The 21,080-nt window shown below is 45.7% G+C and overlaps 1 protein-coding gene and 1 long non-coding RNA gene across 2 annotated transcripts; one reads left to right on the top strand and one right to left on the bottom strand.

Annotated features, from left to right (window-relative positions):
- On the top strand, positions 1-20,167 carry HDAC1 (histone deacetylase 1). The gene is made up of 14 exons (XM_053398987.1): positions 1-236; positions 5,906-6,018; positions 7,981-8,098; positions 10,108-10,182; positions 11,057-11,195; positions 12,941-13,082; positions 13,916-14,008; positions 14,470-14,578; positions 14,789-14,929; positions 15,476-15,584; positions 15,725-15,855; positions 16,324-16,473; positions 18,265-18,313; positions 18,762-20,167. The coding sequence occupies exons 1-14, from the start codon at positions 188-190 to the stop codon at positions 18,787-18,789; spliced, it is 1,446 nt and encodes a 481-aa protein (XP_053254962.1). The 5' UTR covers positions 1-187; the 3' UTR covers positions 18,790-20,167.
- Positions 19,255-21,080, bottom strand: LOC128418872 (uncharacterized). Its single transcript, XR_008331777.1, has 2 exons — positions 20,402-21,080; positions 19,255-20,187 (listed from the first exon to the last, which is right to left on the bottom strand). It is a non-coding gene; the product is annotated as an uncharacterized LOC128418872 (long non-coding RNA).

Raw genomic sequence — 21,080 nt, 5'->3', positions numbered from 1 at the left:
GCTCGAAACGCCCCGCCTCATCAGACTTCTCATTGGTCGCTGGTGGAACATCTCCACTTGCAATAGGCTGTGGAGATTGGAAGGGGCGGGGATGGTGCCCCCTCCCGCCGCCGCCCTCCCCCAGGCGGGCTCGGTTGCGTGGCGGGACTCGGGTCCGAGCTGAGGAGGCGACGGGAGGCGGCGGAAAATGGCGCTGACTCAGGGGACCAAGCGGAAAGTCTGCTACTACTACGACGGTGGGTCGGGGGGTTCTGGGCTCGCGGACGGGCCGGCGAGGGAGCCTCTGGACTGAGGAGGGGGCAGCGGAGGAGGAAGGCTGGCGGTGGGGTGGGGGAGGGGCAGTCTGCGTGCAGAGGGGGCTGCTCGCTATGGGGCGCGGAGGGGGCAAGTTATAGGGGGGCAGGGAGGAAAGCAGGGCCGGTGCAGCCTTCTGGTATTTGGGGAGGAGGAAGGGAGGGGATGAAGGCGAGGTGGGAGTTGACGGGGGGCAGCGATGAAAGGAGCTAGCGAGGAGAGGAAACTTGAGTGAGGGTCTTGTAACCTGGGGGTGGGGAGGGGGGCGAGGGTCTTGGGAAGCGGGGACGGAGAGAGCCACAAGGGGGAACAGTTATGTATTTCATCCCTGGTTTTGCTCCAAAGGAGCTCCAGGCGGTGTTAACGCTCTCCTGACTGTCACAACAACCCTGCGAGGTAGGTTAGGCCGAGAATAAGGATTGACTTGGCCCAAGGTCACCCACTGGGACTCGTGCCTGGCTCTCCCCAGTCCTAGGCCAGGCCAGCTGCACCGCACCAAGAATAAGGGGGTGATGGTGGCGGCGGTTCTGGAGAAGGGGAAGGAGGGAAGTGGACTCTTTAGGGGCATCAAATAGCGCTCAGCGTTTGCAGAGCAGGCGTCCGAATCACTTTTTGTTCACTCCTTGTGATTTTGGGCATCCTTATGCCAACTTTACGCAGTAGGCCGGCATTGTCGGTCCCCTGGTCTTGCAGAAGGTGGGGCTGGAGGGGGCGAGATTGGGGGTGCCTTCCCCGAGACCCAACTAGTGAGTTTGTGAGAAAGGCACTTGGGCTCCCCGACTTCTGCTCTAACCGACCCCAGCACTGAGGAAGACTTGGGGGGCAAGAGCAGGGAAATGTGAGTCTTGCTCAAGGAAGTTGGGTGCACAGGTTGCTGTGGGTGGAGTGAGACGGAAGGAATAGTGAACAAGGTTTTTGGGAAGATAGGAGGGGAAGGTGGATGTTGTGGGGGCAGAGAGGATGGCTCAGGAAGAAGGAACAGTGGTGATGTCTTGGGGTACGGGTGAAGATGGGGTGGGTGAAGATTTAGGGAGCAGCAGGGAGAGAGGACTGTGGAGATGGCTTATGGGAGGGCAGTGGGCAGTGTTAGAAACTGAGATATGAAAGCTAGGAGCTAAATGGCACCTTAAACATAGGTTACTGACGCAACAATGGAATGTCTAGGCGCGCTTTTTTATAACAAAAATAACAAAGCTGAAAATGAATAAACTGCAGCTAAAATAATTATGTTCACTTTTCATGTGGTCTAATTCTTCCCCTGCCCACCCCCCTAATATTCTTAAGAGGGTCTCTTCTCCAGTCTTCAGAGAGTAGCTGGAAGTGGGGAGGCAGAAAAAGGTCCTCCTTTCCTTCCATTCTGCAGTTTTAATCTGAAATCTTAGGCACAGTACTGTACCCAGAGCTCAGAAACTGCTCACGCTAATGAAATTCCCAGTCGCAAAATGCGCCTAGAACAATGGGAGTTTCGAACACTGGCAGTGGGCTAATAGCAGGGAAGTCAGTCAAATAGGAAAACTGGGTGGTGGGAAACAGGGAAAACTTGAGCTAGGTAGGACAGACTTGCAAATAAGCCCAGTAGAATTATTGGTCTTCAGACATTTCCTTTAGCTTACATTCCCACACATATCTCCTTTAACTAAAAGAGGCAAAAAAGGTATCATTTTCAAGTTTGCCAAAGTTTTCCTGTCTGGTTGATTGGAGGTGGTCTTACTACTAGGTATTAAGTGGCTGTCTAAAAGCTTATGGGCAGGGGAAGATGTTCAGTGGGATTGGTGAAAAATTAAGAGGGGGGGAAATTAAGAGCTTTGCAGAGGGGGTTTTGTGGTGGGATGGGGGAAATGAGAATTGTAGTGTTGAGGTTGGCGCTTTGGGCAGGCATGAAATGGACAGTTGGTATGGTCTGAGTTGTGGAAGAGGGGTAATTTTCAAAGAGCCTTGGAAGAGGAACTGGTGATATATCAGGGTTGAGAGGAGTAGAAATCATACTGTTTATTGGGGAGGAAGCTCCTATGGAATGGTTAGATTTACCCACTCATCACTTCTAAAAGCTCCTTCCAAACTTCAAGGCTGTTTCTCCCCCAGGGGACATTCAGGCTTTTGACTTCCTCCCCAAAGTCAGCAGCACATTATCTTGGATTTGTTGGTAGTGGTAAGAGTGCATTGTATCCTTATAGGATGTGGTGGTGTGTGAGAGTTCCACCAGGGTGCTTTCCCAGGTGTTGGGGTATTTGCCTTCACACTCTGGCCAAACCCTACCCAGAGCAGTTTCCCTTCTACCTCCTTCTCTTGGCAGTGTTTCAGCAGGAGATGCTCCTGCTCTTGCCTGTTCTTTTCTAGGCTTCTCTGTTTGCCATAGGCTTGGCTGTATCCACAACGGTTTGCAGCCTCTGAAGAACTCCTGTGTCCTGGTTTTTACACCAGTTTTAAGCACTTCATCTCTGTATGAAAACTGAAGCTATTTCCTCACTTAGGACAGGGCAGATCTGGATCAATTGTTACTCCCAACAGTATGCTTGACTCTTGGGGAAGATGGTTCCTGGGTGTGTGGGAAGAACCCTTCTTTGTGCAACAGTTTTGTTTTCTGGAAGTACATTGGCAAATAAAAAATGTGACTTATATTTGCATTTCCTTAAACACGTACATATGCACTTTTTGGAACCCTGTTTTTTGGAAAAGAAACTGGCTTAGATAATACAAGCTTAAAATCTGTTTTCTTTGACAAAAATGAAATGAATGCTCACATACAGCAGCCTTCCCCCAACCTGGTGCCTGCCAGATGTGTTGGACAACAGCTTGCATCGGGTCCAAAATATCTGGAGGGGACTATGTTGAGTACCCCGATCTAGAGTTTTGCATCCCAGTTTCAGTGCTGGCCAGCCAGATCATGTCTCTTGAACATTCCCATGCATAGCCTAAGGGTAATGGCCTTCCTCAGTTGTTTAGTTCCAGAGGCATGCTGCCTCCAAATGTGATGGTTAATCATAGAATTGGAAGGGACCTTGAGGATCATCTAGTCCAACTTCATGCAATGCAGGACTATGCAGCTGTACCTTAAGGGGACAGAACCTGAAATCTTGACATTATCAACACCACACTCTAACCATCTGAATAGTCATTGGTCAACCATGAATTTGCCTTATGGCTTTAAATATACATTTATAGTTAAATAATATATATTTTACAGCACGTTTCTATGCACTGTTTACTCCTTTAAAAAAGACTCTTTTGTGTTCAAAGGAGACTTTTCCTAAGTATGTGTCATAGCATTAAAGCCATCACATATTATGGCAGTGAGTTCTGTAAGTTAACTGTGTATTGTGGGAAGGAATGCATTTCTTTGTCTATTCCAACTTGCTCCTCATGTCCAGCATATTATGTATGAAACAGGGCCTTCTCCTGCACATTTGCCCCAAATTTGTTTTAGCTCCCCCACTTTTCAGAGTTGAGACTGGTGGGGATTTGGAGCAAAGCCTTCTTGGTTGCTGCACTCCATCTGGAATACCTGGCCTAAAGAAGCCCACCTTACAATATTGTTACATTCTTTCCATTCTTTCCTTGTGGTTGATAAGCTGGTTCTATGTTTTGGATAGTTTTTGTTTTGTTTTTGGTTTGTTATGTTATACAAAACTTTGTATATGTTTTGATTTTGGTGCCATATTTAGCCAATGCAAACTCTCCTTCTCCAGTAGTTAGGAACATAAAGATCTCAATCTTGATGTATTTAGATGATTTAGTGCTGCTTCTCTCTTTCCTGACTGGGCCTCATATCTATACATTACTCTAACGCAAAGTTTGTGATTTGTGGCAGAAACAATCCTAGGTATAGATGGTGTTGGACCAGCAGGTTATAGAACAAACTTACTCATTTAGATACTTGGGTGTACTTTTTAATCAAACCCTCTCTTGGAATTGTCATATGGAAGCAGTGGAAGTCAAAGCACAGAAAACCATGGGAGCATTGATGTACAATAAGGGAGGGCAACTGATTTAACCTGCCCTAAATATATTTGGTAGTAAAGTGCTTACTCAAATGCTGTATGGCGTTGAAACCTGGAACTCTGATTTGAACTCTGTTTTTTCTGAAAGTCGTATCTTGGCTCCCAAACGCCTTGGGAATCTAATGTTCCGGTTCCTGAACGATCAATAACTGGAAGTGAGTGTTCCAGTTTTCAAACTTTTTTTGGAAGCCAAATGTCCGGCGTGGCTTCCGCTATTGTTTCCAATGCACCTGTGCAGTTGGGAACTAATCAGAAGCCGTACCTTGGTTTCCAAACTTTTTGGAAGTTGAACAGACTTCTGGAACGGATTCTGTTTGACTTCCAAGGCTGTACTCCCTACCATCAGGAATATCAGCAGCTCTTCTTCAGACAGAATCCTGGTGGCCAAGAATTAAGGCAAGGGTGAGCAAGAGTGAACTGTTCCCCCCCTCTGTGCGTGTGCGTGTGTGTGTGTGTGTGTGCGCGCACACACACACACACACACACACACACAATGCCTATTGAGTGTTTTCCTGCTTGGTGCTATATGGAATTGAGTGATAACCAATTCTGGAAAACAACTTGTCTAGATGTTTTAGACTACAGTAGTACCTCAGTCTAAGAACAGCCCTGTTTACGAACTATCCTGTTTACAAACTCCCCAAAACCGGAAGTAGTGTCCTGGTTTGCGAACTTTACCTTGGTCTAAGAACGGAATCCGAACAGTGGAAGGTCACCAGCGGTGGGAGGCCTCATTAGGGAAAGCGTGCCTCAGTTTAAGAACAGTTTTGGTTTAAGAACGGACTTCCGGAATGGATTAAGTTTGTAAACTAAGGTGCCAGTGTATGTTTATTTTCCACAACTGAGCACTGCTTTGACCTTGAATAGGTATCGACTAAGGGATTGGCTCTTCTGTATAGAATCTAGAAGGGACCTGCAACTAATCAGAAATGCCAATTTTTCTCTTGGTATCCGCTCTTGAGAACAGAGCATTTTAGAGCTAGTTATTTGACCAAACTCTCACCAGTGTCCTTAAGAAATGCCTTTATTGAGCTGCATTCCCATGTGATTCCCACTGCAGTCTTGGATGCCTGCTACGACAAGGTCCCATATGCAGACCACCTTTGTATTTGTGGTCAATCTCTGGTAGAAGACATCACTCATCATGGTTTGTGCTGCAGGAAGCTTTGGCACACCTGCAGTCAATGTGTTTGCCAAATAAAGTGTGAGGCCACTCTAAATTTTGAGCAGCAAGAGCGCTCTGGATGTGTACGTGTGCACACATGTGTCCTGGCTATCAGAGTTTCTTTTCTCTGCACAATTTCTGGACACATCTTAAGCCCTGCCCCATCTTCATTCCCAGCTGCAGCAAACTCAAGCAGCATTTTTGAATCAGGCCATTGCTCCATATAGTGTGCTTTTGTCTGCTGACTGATAGCAGCTCCTTAGGAGAAGGGTGTATTTCTCAGCTTTACTGCTTGAGACCTTATTAATTGGATATGCTGGGGATTTAACTTTGGACCATCTGTATGCAAAGTATTTGTTCTCTGCTATGATGCTCACATTCATTCCTTGTTAACATTCCTAAAGTTGTTTACAACATAATGTGTATTTCTCTTCTTCTTGTGTCTCAGGTGACATTGGAAACTATTACTATGGTCAAGGCCACCCTATGAAGCCCCACAGAATCAGGATGACTCACAATCTCCTTCTGAACTATGGCCTCTACAGAAAAATGGAAATCTATGTAAGTTTCTAACTACTTATTTAAAAATCCACAATTTGGGGACCAAGATGCAAGCCTCATTCCTGCATCATGCTAAGCCAAGCCACGGTTTAGTGTGAACATGTGAGCATGCAGGCTCCAGGAGAGGAAATCATGGTCACCTTGCTCTTCTCCCCCATTTTTCTGCTGCTGCGCTGTGCTAAGGCATGGCTTGGTTTAGCATGTAATTCAGACCCAGACTTGTAGTTTAACTCTCTCCAGACTAACCACGAACTATGACAAAGGTTTATCTGAGAGAGCTGTACCACAAACCCCAGATTCAGATAACACACCAAGCCATGGGTTAGCACAGTGCAGCAGCAGAACATGTGTAAAAAAGCAAAGCAATCCTGATCTCTGCTCTAGGAGCCCAAATTCTTGCATATTTGTATTAAGCCATGGTTTGGCTTAGTGTAATGTGCAAACCAGGCCATAATAAGAAGGTGTCACAGACAAGAAACATTCTTAATACATCAGAACAAAAAACTGTATCAGCTACCCTTATTAAAGGACTAGGGGAAACAGAATAATCCACTTATTCACTAAACTCCCCCAAGTTATCACAAGCAAATCAAATTTCTCAAATAATAATGTGTGTTGGGAGGTGGACAACCAATGAACCTTTGCTGCAGCGTGATTGGCCCGGTGGGATGTAAACTTGGTTGGGCTGGAAGTGGTTTGGGACCTGCAGCAATGGAGTTCTAGCAGTCTGATGCGACCTCCTAACTCACAAAAACAGGAATGGGAGGAAACTGATGAGGAACCAGACAGCAATAGGGTTAGAAGAAAAAAGCTGGAACAGCTGATGGGAAGCTGGGAATAGCATGTAAGACTCCCTTGCCATGGCAGGATTGTCTGCTGGCACTCCTACAGAAAAAGACAATTGGGCCCCACCCACTAAGCATGCCCAGTCAGGACTTTTATCCAGAGGCAGGCACAGTGAGATGAAGGGAGTACATTCTGGCCTATGATGAGGCCAGAATTCTCTCTCTGAATTCTGAAGGCACTCTGGCATACTTTTGGGCTTTCCATTAAAGTAGTCTTGCAGACAAGTCCAAAAACTTTATTAGCCCACTGTTTTTATTCTCTCTCCTGCTAATGGATATCAGTAAGTGATTTGAGGCAAAATACAGACCCAACCATTTTTAATCTCACATATTGTACAGAAATTGATACCCGTTTTCCACAAGGCTGTTGGAGATTCCATTCCACCTTTTCTGTTCAGACATAGAACTGTTACGTGTCACATGTCTGTTTACATTCCAACACAGTTTGCTGGTGTAAGTGGAACTTCCGCTGTATTGCTTTTGCTTTTGACTCTATCTCTGAGAAGATGACAAGGAGAGATGACATGTTTCTTTGTCCTAATTTACATTTAATAAACCCATAGTCATAGTATGTATCCACAGCCTCAAGCCTATCCTGTTTGTGCAGTTTGCTCTGCTAAGTAAAGTGTGCCCATGTCAGCAGACCTGGGTCACTGATATATGTCGGAACCAAAGGTCGAGGGGTCTTCGCAGTGTGACGGCTGGAAGGAGACGATCCAGCTGGGGGCTAGCCAGCTGGCTGTTCAACCCCCAGATGCCGACAAAGGCAATCCTAACTCACGTGGCTGTTTACAGACCTGCCTTAAAAAATATACCATCAATTTGAACAACACACTGATGCTTAAGCTTATCAACGGCAGACATACAGGTCTGATTGTACCTGGATTGGTGAGCTCTCTGCTCTTTAGGTTTTCCTACACAGTCCTTTCCATCAGTTCCTTCATTCTACATTGTATGGTAGAAGTAGAAACTAGACCCTCCCATTGGGTTCTCACCTTTCCTGTACTGCTCAGACTCTTGAACAGAAATGCCGCTGGAAAGCATTATTGGTAGAGTCTGAACTATGTTAACATTTTGTTGCATTATTTAGGTGTTTCTTTTAACTGTGTCATTACAGCGACCCTATAAGGCTAGTGCTGAAGAAATGACCAAATACCACAGCGATGACTACATCAAATTTCTGCGGTCGATTCGCCCAGACAACATGTCTGAGTACAGCAAGCAAATGCAGCGATGTATGTTCTGAGTGTGATTATTTTATCTTTGCTGGTAGTTGGAGCTGAAAGGGAACTTTCTCCACACAGTAATCTTGTTTTTGAAAATATAAAAACTATGGGTATACATAAGATATGAGCAGCAGAATTTGGTACCTGCAATAGTAAAATCACTTCGTGTTGTCATCAGCTTGTACTAAGCTTCCAGAAACCATTAGGGATAACACTGGCTTACCCTAGTAGGACAGTAGCTGTATTCATACAAAACAGTATAAAATAAGTACATCAAGCCTTGGGCTTGCATACTCCCTCCTCCTCTTTGCCCCCTTTATTTGTCCTCAACGTGAAGTTCAAGCTTTTAATATCTACCACCTCTGCACAAAGGGACGTGGATGGCGCTGTGGGTTAAACCACAGAGCCTAGGGCTTGCCGATCAGAAGGTCGGCGGTTCGAATCCCCAGGATGGGGTGAGCTCCCGTTGCTCGGTCCCTGCTCCTACCAACCTAGCAGTTCGAAAGCACGTCAAAGTGCAAGTAGATAAATAGGTACCGCTCTGGCGGGAAGGTAAACGGCGTTTTCGTGCGCTTCTCTGGTTTGCCAGAAGCAGCTTAGTCATGCTGGCCACATGACCCGGAAGCTGTACGCCGGCTCCCTCAGCCAATAAAGCAAGATGAGCACTGGAACCCCAGAGTCGGTCACGAGTGGACCTAATGGTCAGGGTTCCCTTTACCTTTACCTTACCTCTGCACAAAGGGATGGAGATGTACGAGACTCAACGGAGAGGCTTATTCGTGTAACAACAAACCATTGTTTATTAGGTTTGAAGTGTTCTGAGCTACATGAAGCACCTTAAATGCTGTATAGTTACTAGCTAGCAGTAACTAGCACTGCCTGGAAAATTAACCAATTTTTAAATGGATAGTGTAATTTGTGAGTTTTGGGGCTCCAACCCAAGGAAATCTGTGGATCTGGCTATGAATCAGTTTGTGGGAGTGGGGAGAGAAAATGTTTAATTAGGGTTCATTTGGTCTGCCATCTTGATTCATCATGGTGTCTGCCTTCCAAACATAGGCAAAAACCACTTCCTCCACCTCAGGAACCCTCATGCTTTGTTTGGCAACAGTATGTCAAGAGGCATCTAGATTGGTACAAGTTGGAAGTGCTCTGCCAATTTCGGCAAAGTCCTGCAAATCGGGTGGCAGTATCTTCAGAGGTGTCCAAATTGGAGTAGTTGACTAACATGAGTTTGACCAAACTGCGGGAGGCAGTGGAAGACAGGAGTGCCTGGCGTGCTCTGGTCCATGGGGTCATGAAGAGTCGGACACAACTAAATGACTAAACAACAACAACAAAGACCTGTCACACCAAAAATTGGACAAAGTCACATCAAAGTGAAGCTTTAGTTCACTATCTGGTTTCAGAATGGCACCCAGTGTCCAAACATTAACAAAGACTGGCTCCACCACCTCATAAATCCTCATGCCAAGCTTGGCAACAAAATCTTGAGAGGAAGCCAAACCTATAGAGAGCAGATGGACAAACAGATAATCCACTTTCCAAAGTACGGGTATATATAGTAGATTTAAGCTCCCTCTTTCAGTTCCATGTGACTCCAGCAGGTGGCGAGTTACTCTAGCGTTGATTCCCACCCTTCTGGAATGCGTTTGTGTTCTGTGCCAAGGGACAGCTTTTACAAATACAAGCTCTTGTCTTGAGTAGCCAACAGGTTGATATACTTTCTCCGCAAGCACCCCATTTCAGTGCATCTGCTCTCTAGTTGTGCTACATGTTTGGATTAACATGGGCAGGTTTGAAGGGGAAATATTGTCCACCCAGTTTACAGTTTTGTGACTTTCTGCCAGGTTCCCACCTTGCCTCTCCTCTTCACCCACCCTTCAGATATGTTAAAATACTGTTGTTGTCTCAGGGAGAAGTTGTTTCAGAGTTCTGATAGCTCTTTCTCCAGTCTGTTAAGGCCCTTAAGTTAAATCTTGTCTCCTCAGTGTTTTCTTTTTCTTTCTTTATTCAAGTCAATGTTGGAGAAGACTGTCCTGTGTTTGATGGCTTGTTTGAATTTTGTCAGCTTTCTACCGGAGGGTCAGTTGGTAAGTAACAGCTAATTTTTTTTAAAAAAAGGACGAATTAACTGTAGATTGAAGTGTGAAAAATATATCTCTAATGAGGTCTTAAATGTTGCTTAATTAACGGGGCAACCCTGTGCATGTTTACTTGGGAAAGAAGATTCCACCTAAACATTAGGAAGAACTTCCTGACAGTAAGAGCTGTTCGACAGTGGAATTTGCTGCCAAGGAGTGTGGTGGAGTCTCCTTCTTTGGAGGTCTTTAAGCAGAGGCTTGACAACCATATGTCAGGAGTGCTCTGATGGTGTTTCCTGCTTGGCAGGGGGTTGGACTCGATGGCCCTTGTGGTCTCTTCCAACTCTATGATTCTATGGGAGTTAGACTGTATTTGGTGGGGCTTATTCCTAAATGAGTAAAAATAGAATTGCAGTCTATTCTTACGTCTTGTTCCTGTTCTCCTTACGCCTGACACTTTGGGAAAATTGGGATTCGAAAACAATGGAACTTGCACTCCACAACCTGAGTTCTGATAATTTTGTTGGCAAGTGTGTTTACTATTAGTTTTATTTAGTAATCATCCTATAACTTGGTTTTCCAGGTGGTGCAGTTAATTTAAGTTTTGAAAAGAAAGCCACATGGAATACCACAATAGAATCAATACATACACATATAAGCAGCATGGAGACTAAATCTCTATGTGCAGCTTTTTTCAATCGGGGGCACCACCCCTGAGGTTGCCATCTCCCTTGTAGATAGAGGGGAAACCTGGCAAAGGATTGTTTATAAGTAATTCTGCATTCAGTTGTAGAGTTTGAGTGTCCTCTGCAAAGTTTTAGGGTTCCTGCTGTACGATTCTTTGCTATCTGGTTGTGTCATTGGTCTGAAATTCTCTCTACAGCCAGTGCAGTGAAGCTGAACAAGCAGCAGACAGACATTGCTGTGAACTGGGCAGGAGGCTTGCATCACGCCAAGAAGTCTGAAGCCTCAGGCTTCTGTTATGTCAATGACATCGTTCTGGCCATCTTGGAGTTGCTAAAGTACGTACAACAATTTACCCCTGAAGCTCTCAGAAACAATAGTCTCAGTTCTTGCAGAGATGATAGCAGCTCCTCCCCTATAAGTAGCCCCCCTCTGCTTTTTACTACTGATTTTTATATGATTATATTATAATACCTCTCTGAATTTGTCATTCTGAAATGAAAATATCTTCTTGGACTGTACTGCTTCAAACTGCAAGTGGAGGGTTGCTTGATTATTCCAATTCAAAAATAGTTTTACACAAGGAAAGCTAGCTAGATGTTGGGTGAAAACCTCCAGTTTAGCCTTATTTCCAGCATGCTGGTTTTATATGCACAGGGATTTCTTTTTCCAGGGGGAAATGTTCAGCTGCTTGAGTTTTTGTCCCTGAGGTGGCCCAGGTAGTACAGGCAGTGACTATTTTGCACAGGGGTTATCTTCCAAACCCCCGTGCATGTCAGCAGAACCCACGTAAGCCCGCCCCACCTCTTTTGTGACATTTTTGGGTCACTTCTGGGTTTGGCAAGATGCGCACACGCGCAGTCGCGCACATATCAAACACTCCTAAAATGGTTGCTGCCTCTAGTCCATTGATGCTCCTCAGTCTTCCATTTTCATGACTGTCCCTTGTGCAATCAACTGTATAACCGATACAGCAATTTTAAACTCTTTTTTCCTAGTCTGTATTGCTTGTTTTGGCAAGGAGATTCAAGGCAGGCAGAAGAAAGTTGCTTCTTCACCCAAAACATAACAATTGTAGGGAATTTGTTGCCACAATTTATGGTGATAGCCCCTAACCCAGATGGCTTCTAAAGGGGATTCGAGTGACAAATTCATGCAGGATAAATTTGTCAGCAGCCACTAGTGTTGATAGCTGTATGGCACCTTTCAATTCAGATGCAGCATGCCTCTGAATAGCAGTTTCTTGGAAGCAAAAGTGGGGTCAGAGCCTGCTTGTAGGCTTCCAAGGAGCATCTGGCTGGCCACTGTGAGAACAGTTGAATAAGGTGGACCTTTGATGGGGAAGTTCCTAGGCTTACCATATTGTTCTGTTGGTATCAGTTGAAAAGCTAATCTGCGGAAACCTGTCCCTGTGTAATTTTATCAATATGTATGTGTGTCCTTTCTGGTTGTGATGCTAATACACGGGTCAGCAAGGTTTACCGGCCATGGGGCAGATCACTCCCATGGAGATCGTCCGTGGACCGGACTGGCACAGCGCGATGCCAGAAATTGTGTCTGTGCTTGTCACCGGCCGCAGAAATTGCTTCTGCACATGTCCAGACGCCAAAAACCGCACCTGCGCAGAAGCAATTTTCAGTGTCTGGACATGCGCAGGCGCGATTTCCAGTATCTACGCATGCGCAGACACGTTTTCTGGCACCACTCAACCCCCTTGCTGGTTTAGCGCAGCGCGCGGGGGACTTGCTGAGTGAGCGGCTCATTGGCCGGTAAAACGGTCTTTCATCCGGCCCATGGGCCGCACGTTGCCGACCCCTGCTCTAATACCTTACATCCTACAACAATTAAAGAAACTGATACGGGGGTATCAGGCTAGTGGGATGATTTCCAAACAGTGCTCCAAGGAACCTTGGGGGCTCTTGGAATTTTATTGAGGGTTCTTTTATGGGAAGATGGGTCCCTGCAGACAGGTTTCTGTGGCTAACCAACAGCTTTATGCTCTGTTTCCCTTCTTCCCTGTCATGGGCAGGTAAGTGGTTTTGGGCCTTGTAATGCCAGTCTGACAGCCCCTTTGCAATCCCAGGTACCACCAGAGAGTGTTGTATGTCGACATAGACATTCACCATGGCGACGGTGTGGAGGAGGCCTTCTACACTACAGACCGTGTCATGACGGCATCTTTCCATAAGTATGGCGAATACTTCCCAGGAACAGGGGACCTGCGGGTGAGAACGGAGGCTGCAGCAGCACCTCCCTTGGAAGGCTGGCTGAAACAGCAAGGTTCCCCTGTGACAACTCCCAGGCCCTTTGATGAAGAGAGCAGCTTTGTTCATGAGCTTCTCCCGTTCTAAAACTAATGCATAATGTTCACCAGGCACTCACAGTATTAGTTGCCTCCCCTTGAAAATATCTACAAGCAGGGGGCTGTATTTTTCATGCTATTGTGATTGCAGCAAGAAAGCGGGCCACAGAATTCAGAATCCAGAGGATTGCCTCTCTCTCCCACCGCACCCAATCTCTAAAATTGTGTTTTTAGCCCTTTACATGTGAGGGAAAGCTTTTTTTTTTACCAGTATTCCTGGTAAAATCTCAAACTGGAAGGAGTGTGGTCAGTATCATGTGATCAAGTGGTGGGACTTTGCTCTTCTGTAGGTCCTTTTCCCTCATCTGAAGCCTGCGGACATAGAACAGATTACCACAAAGTAAGCTAGCTTGCATATTTGTTAAATCTGTGTATTTTAATCAGGTAAAAGAGTGGGGTTCCACTAACCTCTCCCCAGCTCTGTTTTATTGAATGTTGATACAAAGTATACCTAGCCTTGCCTTTTCTAAATTGCTGTGTTGAGATTTGTTGCGGAGAGGCAGGTCTGAATAAGATGTTGGCCGTTTGTGGACAAGGTCTCAGTTGCCCTCTTAAATTTGGAAAAGCAGGACATGCTAGCCCTTGGGTGTCCTATGCAAATTGAGGAGAGCAGTGCTGTGAGGACAGTGAGACCTCCAAAGGCCAAGAGACACAGCCCAGGTTATTTCACAGTGTCTCGTTCCCTTTACCCTCTAGGACATTGGTGCAGGCAAAGGAAAATATTACGCAGTCAACTACCCCCTCCGGGATGGGATAGATGATGAGTCCTATGAAGCCATCTTTAAGCCGGTAAGTTTCCCTTTCTGGAATGTTCCTTGTGGTGGGATATTCTTCCTTAGTGTTCCACATTTCTGCTCACCAAGGCAAGGCTGATGTGTCGACTCCCAATCTGCTCTTATAGCTTAGAGATGAGGTGGGTGGGATCCTTCTTCCATTGTGCTGAGCTCCAGAGGGGCACTAGAGAGAATGGCTGTGGTTTGGAGCTAGTGGGGGTGGGGGCAGTAGATTATTTCCTGACTACTTGCAGGAACGCATCACAAAAAGTAAGGAATTAGGACTGCAATCTTCTGCACACATACATGCTTGGAATAAGCCCACTTGAATGCAGTGGAACTAACTTCCTAGTAAACATACAAGTTTGCACTGAATGGGGGCGGGTTCTGATAATCAAAATGTGTGTGAATTTATGTGCTTGCTGCAGGCCGATCCTGCTCAGGTATGCATCTGGACTCTCTCTCTTATTTGATCAGGTGATGTCCAAAGTGATGGAGACATTCCAGCCTAGTGCTGTTGCATTGCAGTGTGGCTCAGATTCCTTATCAGGAGACAGGCTGGGTTGCTTTAATCTGACCATTAAAGGTAAGCAGGCTTATTCAGGACCTGTCTTGCTCTCCAAGGTAGCACCATGCGATCTAAAGAGGCCCTATTGAGGAGATCTGTCTTAAAAGTGGCTTATTGGGTTGCTTCTGCTGTTGGGCACACGTAGTTGGACAGTTCATTATTGTGCGGAAGCTCTCCATCTCTCTCTCAGCAACCCAACACCCTTCTTCCCTTCTCTGCTTCTCTCAGGTCATGCCAAGTGTGTGGAATTCATCAAGAGCTTTAACTTGCCCATGCTGATGCTCGGAGGGGGCGGCTACACCATCCGCAACGTGGCCAGGTGCTGGACCTATGAGACTGCTGTGGCTTTGAATACAGATATTCCAAATGGTAAAGTCACCTGCCTTTTGATTTCTAGAATACCTTTAAAAGATTCTTGTGGTGTTGAGCTCTCTGGAAATGGACTTTGAGGGGAGCCAGGCCTGCATGCAGCCTAGTTAGACATGAGGAGGAGTTGGGCTTTACATGGGATTTATAGCAACGAAACTGGCAACCTTTCTTAGGGCTAGAAGAAGGTCTCCAGTGGTTCATATTAATCTGAGAACCTCAGAGTCCCGGAGAATTTCAAGCAGTGTAATGTGATAGAAATTTTGCATTGCAGCTGTGTGCATTTGGGGTAGGGCAAACACAACCCCTCCAAACAAGCCATATCTGCATCCTAAACAAATTATGCAGATTAAATGTTTTTGCATGCATTTTCTTTCACTGCTAAAATGGAGGCAGCGTCATGGAAATGTGAAGAGTCTTCCCTGGCAGAAGCATTTTCTGCCCCCTTCTTCATTTGCACCTGCCTTTTCTTACACCCAGTATTTGAATTGCCTCGATGGAGACCCAGTAACATTCTGTTGTTTTTTTTTTTAAAAAAACTTTCTGCAGAGCTTCCATACAATGATTATTTTGAATATTTTGGGCCGGACTTCAAGCTCCACATCAGCCCTTCCAACATGACCAACCAAAACACCAATGAATATCTGGAGAAGATTAAGTAAGTTTGCCTTGCTTGTCTCACGAGTGAAGCTAGTCACTTCTGCTGTGTGTGTGTGTGTGTGTGTTGTTGTTGTTGTTGTTGTTGTTGTCCCTTTCTGATGGCTCTCTGATGGGCCCTTTGTGATTGCTTGGCCACAGGCAACGTCTCTTTGAGAACTTGCGAATGCTTCCCCATGCTCCTGGAGTCCAGATGCAGCCGATCCCGGAGGATGCCGTCCCAGAGGACAGTGGAGATGAAGATGAAGAGGATCCTGACAAGCGGATTTCCAGTGAGTGCTTTGGGGCTGTGGAGATTGCTTGCTGCCTTGGATCATGCATAGGCGGGTGCACACTTTGGGTAGTTAGAGCAGGGGAAATGTGCAACCTTTAGCAGGATAACAGTAGAGGAACCAGTCCCTTTTCTGGTCAGTAGGGACTGCCCTGCCTTAGATATGCAGCCCCAGCCAAGCAGCAACTGCAACCTCTGGCTCTTTGTAGGACCCATAATGTGGCTTAGGATTGTCTTTCCCCTCTGTGTTTCATTATTACAATTTGTAATCTCAGAGCCAGGATTGGCTGATCTGGAAAGAGTGGTGGTCCACCAAATATCCAGTAACATTGTGTGGTTCAAGCAGTGGAACTTTTTTGTCTCTGTATGTGTGTGCACTTTCCATCTATAGTTTTTCCTGAAGGCTCCCCTGCCTGAAACCAAAAGCCTGGTGCCGCTGATACAGCCTTTTCTTTTCTTCCCCCTCCAGTCCGCTCATCAGACAAGAGAATAGCTTGTGATGAGGAATTCTCTGACTCTGAAGACGAAGGGGAAGGTGGGCGCAAAAACGTCGCCAATTTCAAGAAGGCCAAACGGGCAAAAACGGAAGAAGAGGAGAAGGAGGAGGAGAAGAAAGGAGGTGGGGAAAGCCGCAGCTTAACAGCTACTGACTGACATTTTTACTGTTTTTCAGGGTTCAGTCCCCTAGGTAGTTGTAGTTCTTCTGCTGAAACCACTGGATATGCTTTTGAAAAATAATTTTAGCTGGTTCTTACATGTGGCAGTCTCACGTCCAAGGAGCTGCTCAAGTCCGTACCTGCTTTGCTCAGTAATGTTGCAGCACCAGGTACCCCCAGACCACCTGTTGAGTACCTATAAAGTAGTGTTAAGTGCTTCTGAGCATGTGCAGAGTGTGTTTCTCTTGCCTCTGAGTAGCTGCAGACCAGCCTGTCTTGCATTTTAAGAGATTCTATGCGCGGTCTTGTCTGGCTTTAGAAAGGAACCACTGTAGGCAGCAAATGGTGGTGTGGATGTGACCCTCTTTTTTCTGAGCAGCACCCTGTTCTTCAAGACCCCAGCCTTTGGGAGGGGGCACTCCCAGCATTCCCAAGTATGAAATGCCTGTCTTTCTTTTGCATTGCTTTCTTTTGGTGGCAGCAAGAGGACTGCATTTGACAGCGTAGCTGGCTGCAGATTTCATAAGTAACCATCTGCCTGCAGGAGCATATCTGCTGGTTCTGTGTTCCCAGGGAAACAGCAAGCTTAATGGTGGCTGCTTTGTAATTTGAAAGTTTTACCCCTGTCATGTTGGAGAAGTGACAATTCCCAACTTTAGAAACAAAACAATCCATCATTGGAGTCACTAGAACTTTGAAAATCTGTATATGACCCTTTGAAGGACTAATTAATTAATTTCTATTCCCATCTTCAGATCCCTGTGGTGTAATATGTATATATAAAATCCAAATGTTACATTGCTTAAGCCTTGGGGAAAGAGGAATGTTTTTGTCTGCCTCCCAAAAGCCAAGAGGAGAGGGGGCTTCCTTGGGCGCAGGGAGTTGCAGATAATGAAGAAGAGGTGACCACAAAAAAGCCAGCTTCTCATGGCCAGTGCCTGAACCTCTGGAGCCCAAGACCAGGCATAGGCAAACTTGGCCTTCCAGATGTTTTGAGACTACAATTCCCATCATCCCTGACCACTGGTCCTGTTAGCTAAGGATGATGGGAGTTGTAGTCCCAAAACATCTGGAGGGCCGAGTTTGCCTATGCCTGCCAAGACACTCCGAGCAGAGCCCCAGCCAAAGACCTACAGCATCCGTATGGGAGAAGCCATGTCCAATGGGTAGGGTATGGGGGCAGGTTAGAAATTGTAAGATTAGGCAGCTTAATTTACTTTAATTAATTTGCACAATTTGCTCTGATTTTTACCACCACATCCCACTCCCAGTGTTACGAAATGTTCAATCACCTTTCTGACTTGTGAGATTTCAGCAGGCCTTGTGCACACACTTCCAAGCATATGTCCACAGGCCTTGAAACTTGTTCCTGCTGCTGTTATTAATTATACAAAAGCTGAGTTTGCAAAAAGCTGAATTACCTTTCTTGTGGAAACTGGCCTATTTTTAACAGATTGATAGTGCTGTGTTTTTGCTTCTTTTGCATTGTGTTTTATGTTGTGCAAACTGCCTTGGGTGGGCTCTGCCCCAAATGTTGAGCCCTCTCAAAAGAATCATTTTATAAATAACAATATTAATAAATGTAGAGCTCTTGGTGAGGTTAGAAGGAGGATGGGCATAGTGAGAGGCAACAGGGCATACATTTCAGAGAGAAAACAAATTCAAGAATATTAGGGCAGGCTAAAGGCCGGAGTTTGTGTCCAAGAATCATTTCTGCACCTAGTTATATAACTGCATGCCATGATCTCTTACAGAAGTGAAAGAGGAAGAGAAGGCAAAAGAGGACACGACAGAGCCCAAAGGGTGAGACCCCTTTCCCCTCATTTGAATGGTGTCGCTGCTTGTTATGTTTGGAAAGTGAAGCTCTTTTGGTTCAACTCTTCAGCCTCCAAGTGTGCATAAATCTTCATAACCAGGTACCTTGCTGTTTAAGCGATCCATCTAGCTGTGTGCATGAGCAGCTCCTTGCCTCATGGCAAAGCCATGCACACATAGAGCAGCTCATAGAGGCAGCCCTACCATGAAATAAGGTGAGGCTGTCTCTTCAGGCGGTAGAATTTGGTACCTTTTTAAGAGCGGCACAGGAGGAGATGGATGGGCCATTGAAAGGAAAGAGGACCAGTGTAATAGCATAGGAGCTAAAACTTTTGAGGATGGTGTGAGAGTTCAGGTTTGTTAGGCTTTTCAGTTTAACATTTGTAACCTTTGGTACCTGTTAACACGCTGCTTCTTCCTTGCCTTTATCCCACAGCATAAAGGAAGAGACAAAATCGACCTAAGAAGCTGGCAGACGGGTAACCCCTCAGTCCCCTGGTTCCCTGGTTCGGCCTCTCGGGTACCTTCCCATTCCACAAGATTTGTATTTTATATAAGTTTCTGTAGATATTTCTATATAAATATTTTGGGGACTTGAGACCCAGGTGGATTTCCTTGCTGCGATTCCCTGGGGGTGAGGAATCTGCTTGGTACACAGTCCTACTCGGCCTCAGGGCTACAGCTTGAGTGGAACCCTTATTCTTGCGTTCCTGCTGCCGCCTCTTTGGGGACATGTGTGTGTTTGTTTTTTCATTTTTCAAAAAACTTTAAAGTCTCCCTTTCTCCTGCACCTTCTCTTCTTTTGAAACTATGGTCTCCCCTTGGAGAAACATATGCTCTGGGGCTTTGGGTTTTTGTCTTTTGTTGTTTTCCTTGAATAGTTTTTTGAGGTATGGATACAGCCATAAAACTTTGGGAGGCTTTTTGGGGGGTGGGTGGCGGGGGGGGGGTCGAAGCTTCAAGTTTCAAGCAGCACCCATGAAAGAATCGACTCCGTTCTGGGTAACCACAAATTGATGCTGCTCCTCAGCATCCCAGAGGCGCAAGTTAATGAGTGGAGGGGTAGTTCCAGTCAGCACCTCCAAGGAACAGGGAGTCCTCTAGGGCATGGCGGAAGTGTCAGTGGAAGTGCTTATCAATGTGAAGTCTCCTCATGCTGTGGAGAGGAATATGCATTTTCTCCACAGAGGAGGAGTGGAGGTTCCTCTGTTCTGCATCAAACGCTCCTCACTGTGAACTTAGCACACATGGTGCTCACTTGTCTAATCCTCTTTTGTCCTGTCATGGCCTTACCCCCAGAATCTGCTCCAAAACCTATAGCTGGCATGTGCAGAAACTAGCCAGTGATTCATAAGGGCATCTTTTTTTTAAAAAAGGCCTCTCAAATATCACCATATTCTAGGAGAAAAGTTCTAGGGATGGTTTTGGTTACACACGCCAGCCAAGTGCAAGCGGTGGGGGTGGAATTTTTCAGTGGGTTGTGGGATTGGATTGGAAGGGGGAGCATCCTTCCACAGAGCGCCACTGTAAGGGGTCAGTCTCAACGATGCTGCTAATTTAGCCATGTCACTCTTGGGGCAGAGGGTGGGGTGGGTTGGGGGGCAGGGAGAGAAAGGTTTTTATTTTTTTAAGCCTCTGGTTTAGCTGTTTTTTAGTCTCTGGGATGCAAGATCCATGCAGCTCTTCGATACTTGTATTGGTGAAATGAAAGATCATTGTATTTGTCTTTTGGGGGCAGGGCAGGGAAGATATATATATTGTGGTTTTTTTTTAAAAAAAGAACTTTTTATTTTCATTTTTTTGAAGAAAAAGCTTTGTAATAAAATTGGTCTGTTTCTCTGTTTTGGGTAGTGAATTATTTTCTGTGTATAGTGGTACCTTGGGTTACATACGCTTCAGGTTACAGACTCCGCTAACCCAGAAATAGTACCTCGGGTTAAGAACTTTGCTTCAGGATGAGACCAGAAATCGTGCAGCGGCGGCAGGCCCCATTAGCTAAAGTGGTACTTCAGGTTAAGAACAGTTTCAGGTTAAGAATGGACCTCCGAAATGAATTAAGTATGTAACCAGAGGTACCACTGTATAGATGGAAAGACACCAGTAGAGGCTTTCCTGCCACCTCATGGTCTTTGCCTCAACAAAGCAGGGAGCAAGAAAACCTGGCCCTGTTGGCTACTATTGTGCCTTCTGCCAGATTCAGCTGGTGCATCCTTCCTGGTTATCTATGCCTTGGCAATGTCCATTTTCAGCTAAGCAACTGTTACATTTGAGTGGTTTTTGAAGGCTTCATGAAGTTGTTAGTATAGCCTACAGGTTTTAGGCTATTAACCAGGCATTGCCAAGGTCAGCATATTTCACCAGGATTTATGAAGATCTTTAAAGTGCCAGTTGTAGTGGTTTCTTTCTGGGAACAACTGAAGGTGGTGTTTTAAGCAGTTTAGGATTCTGGAGAATCTCAAGGATGGTCTGCTCCTATATGAATCTGCCTATATAAGATCATCTGCTAAAATCAGTACAGATCCAAGACAGTTTAGTGTTAGGGCTAACACTTTAAAAAGTCCAGCTGTGCCATCTATTCTTTCTTGCTTCAACTTGCTGAATGGAGGCCCAGACATGACTGAATCTCTTCTGTCTGCCCCCTAGGCAGGCCATGGAGGAAAAGATTTTGTCTGGAAAGCCTTCTTGCCTCCATTTGCCAAGCACCAATGTTGTTAAGCACTGGTTTAAAAACTTTTGGAGCATCTTTTTGCCTTAG

The sequence above is a fragment of the Podarcis raffonei genome, chromosome 8 (genome assembly GCF_027172205.1).
Source record: "Podarcis raffonei isolate rPodRaf1 chromosome 8, rPodRaf1.pri, whole genome shotgun sequence".
Classification (NCBI taxonomy): Eukaryota; Metazoa; Chordata; class Lepidosauria; order Squamata; family Lacertidae; genus Podarcis; species Podarcis raffonei.
Note: the sequence above shows the minus strand (reverse complement) of the source record. Positions and strands in the feature narration are given on the sequence as shown.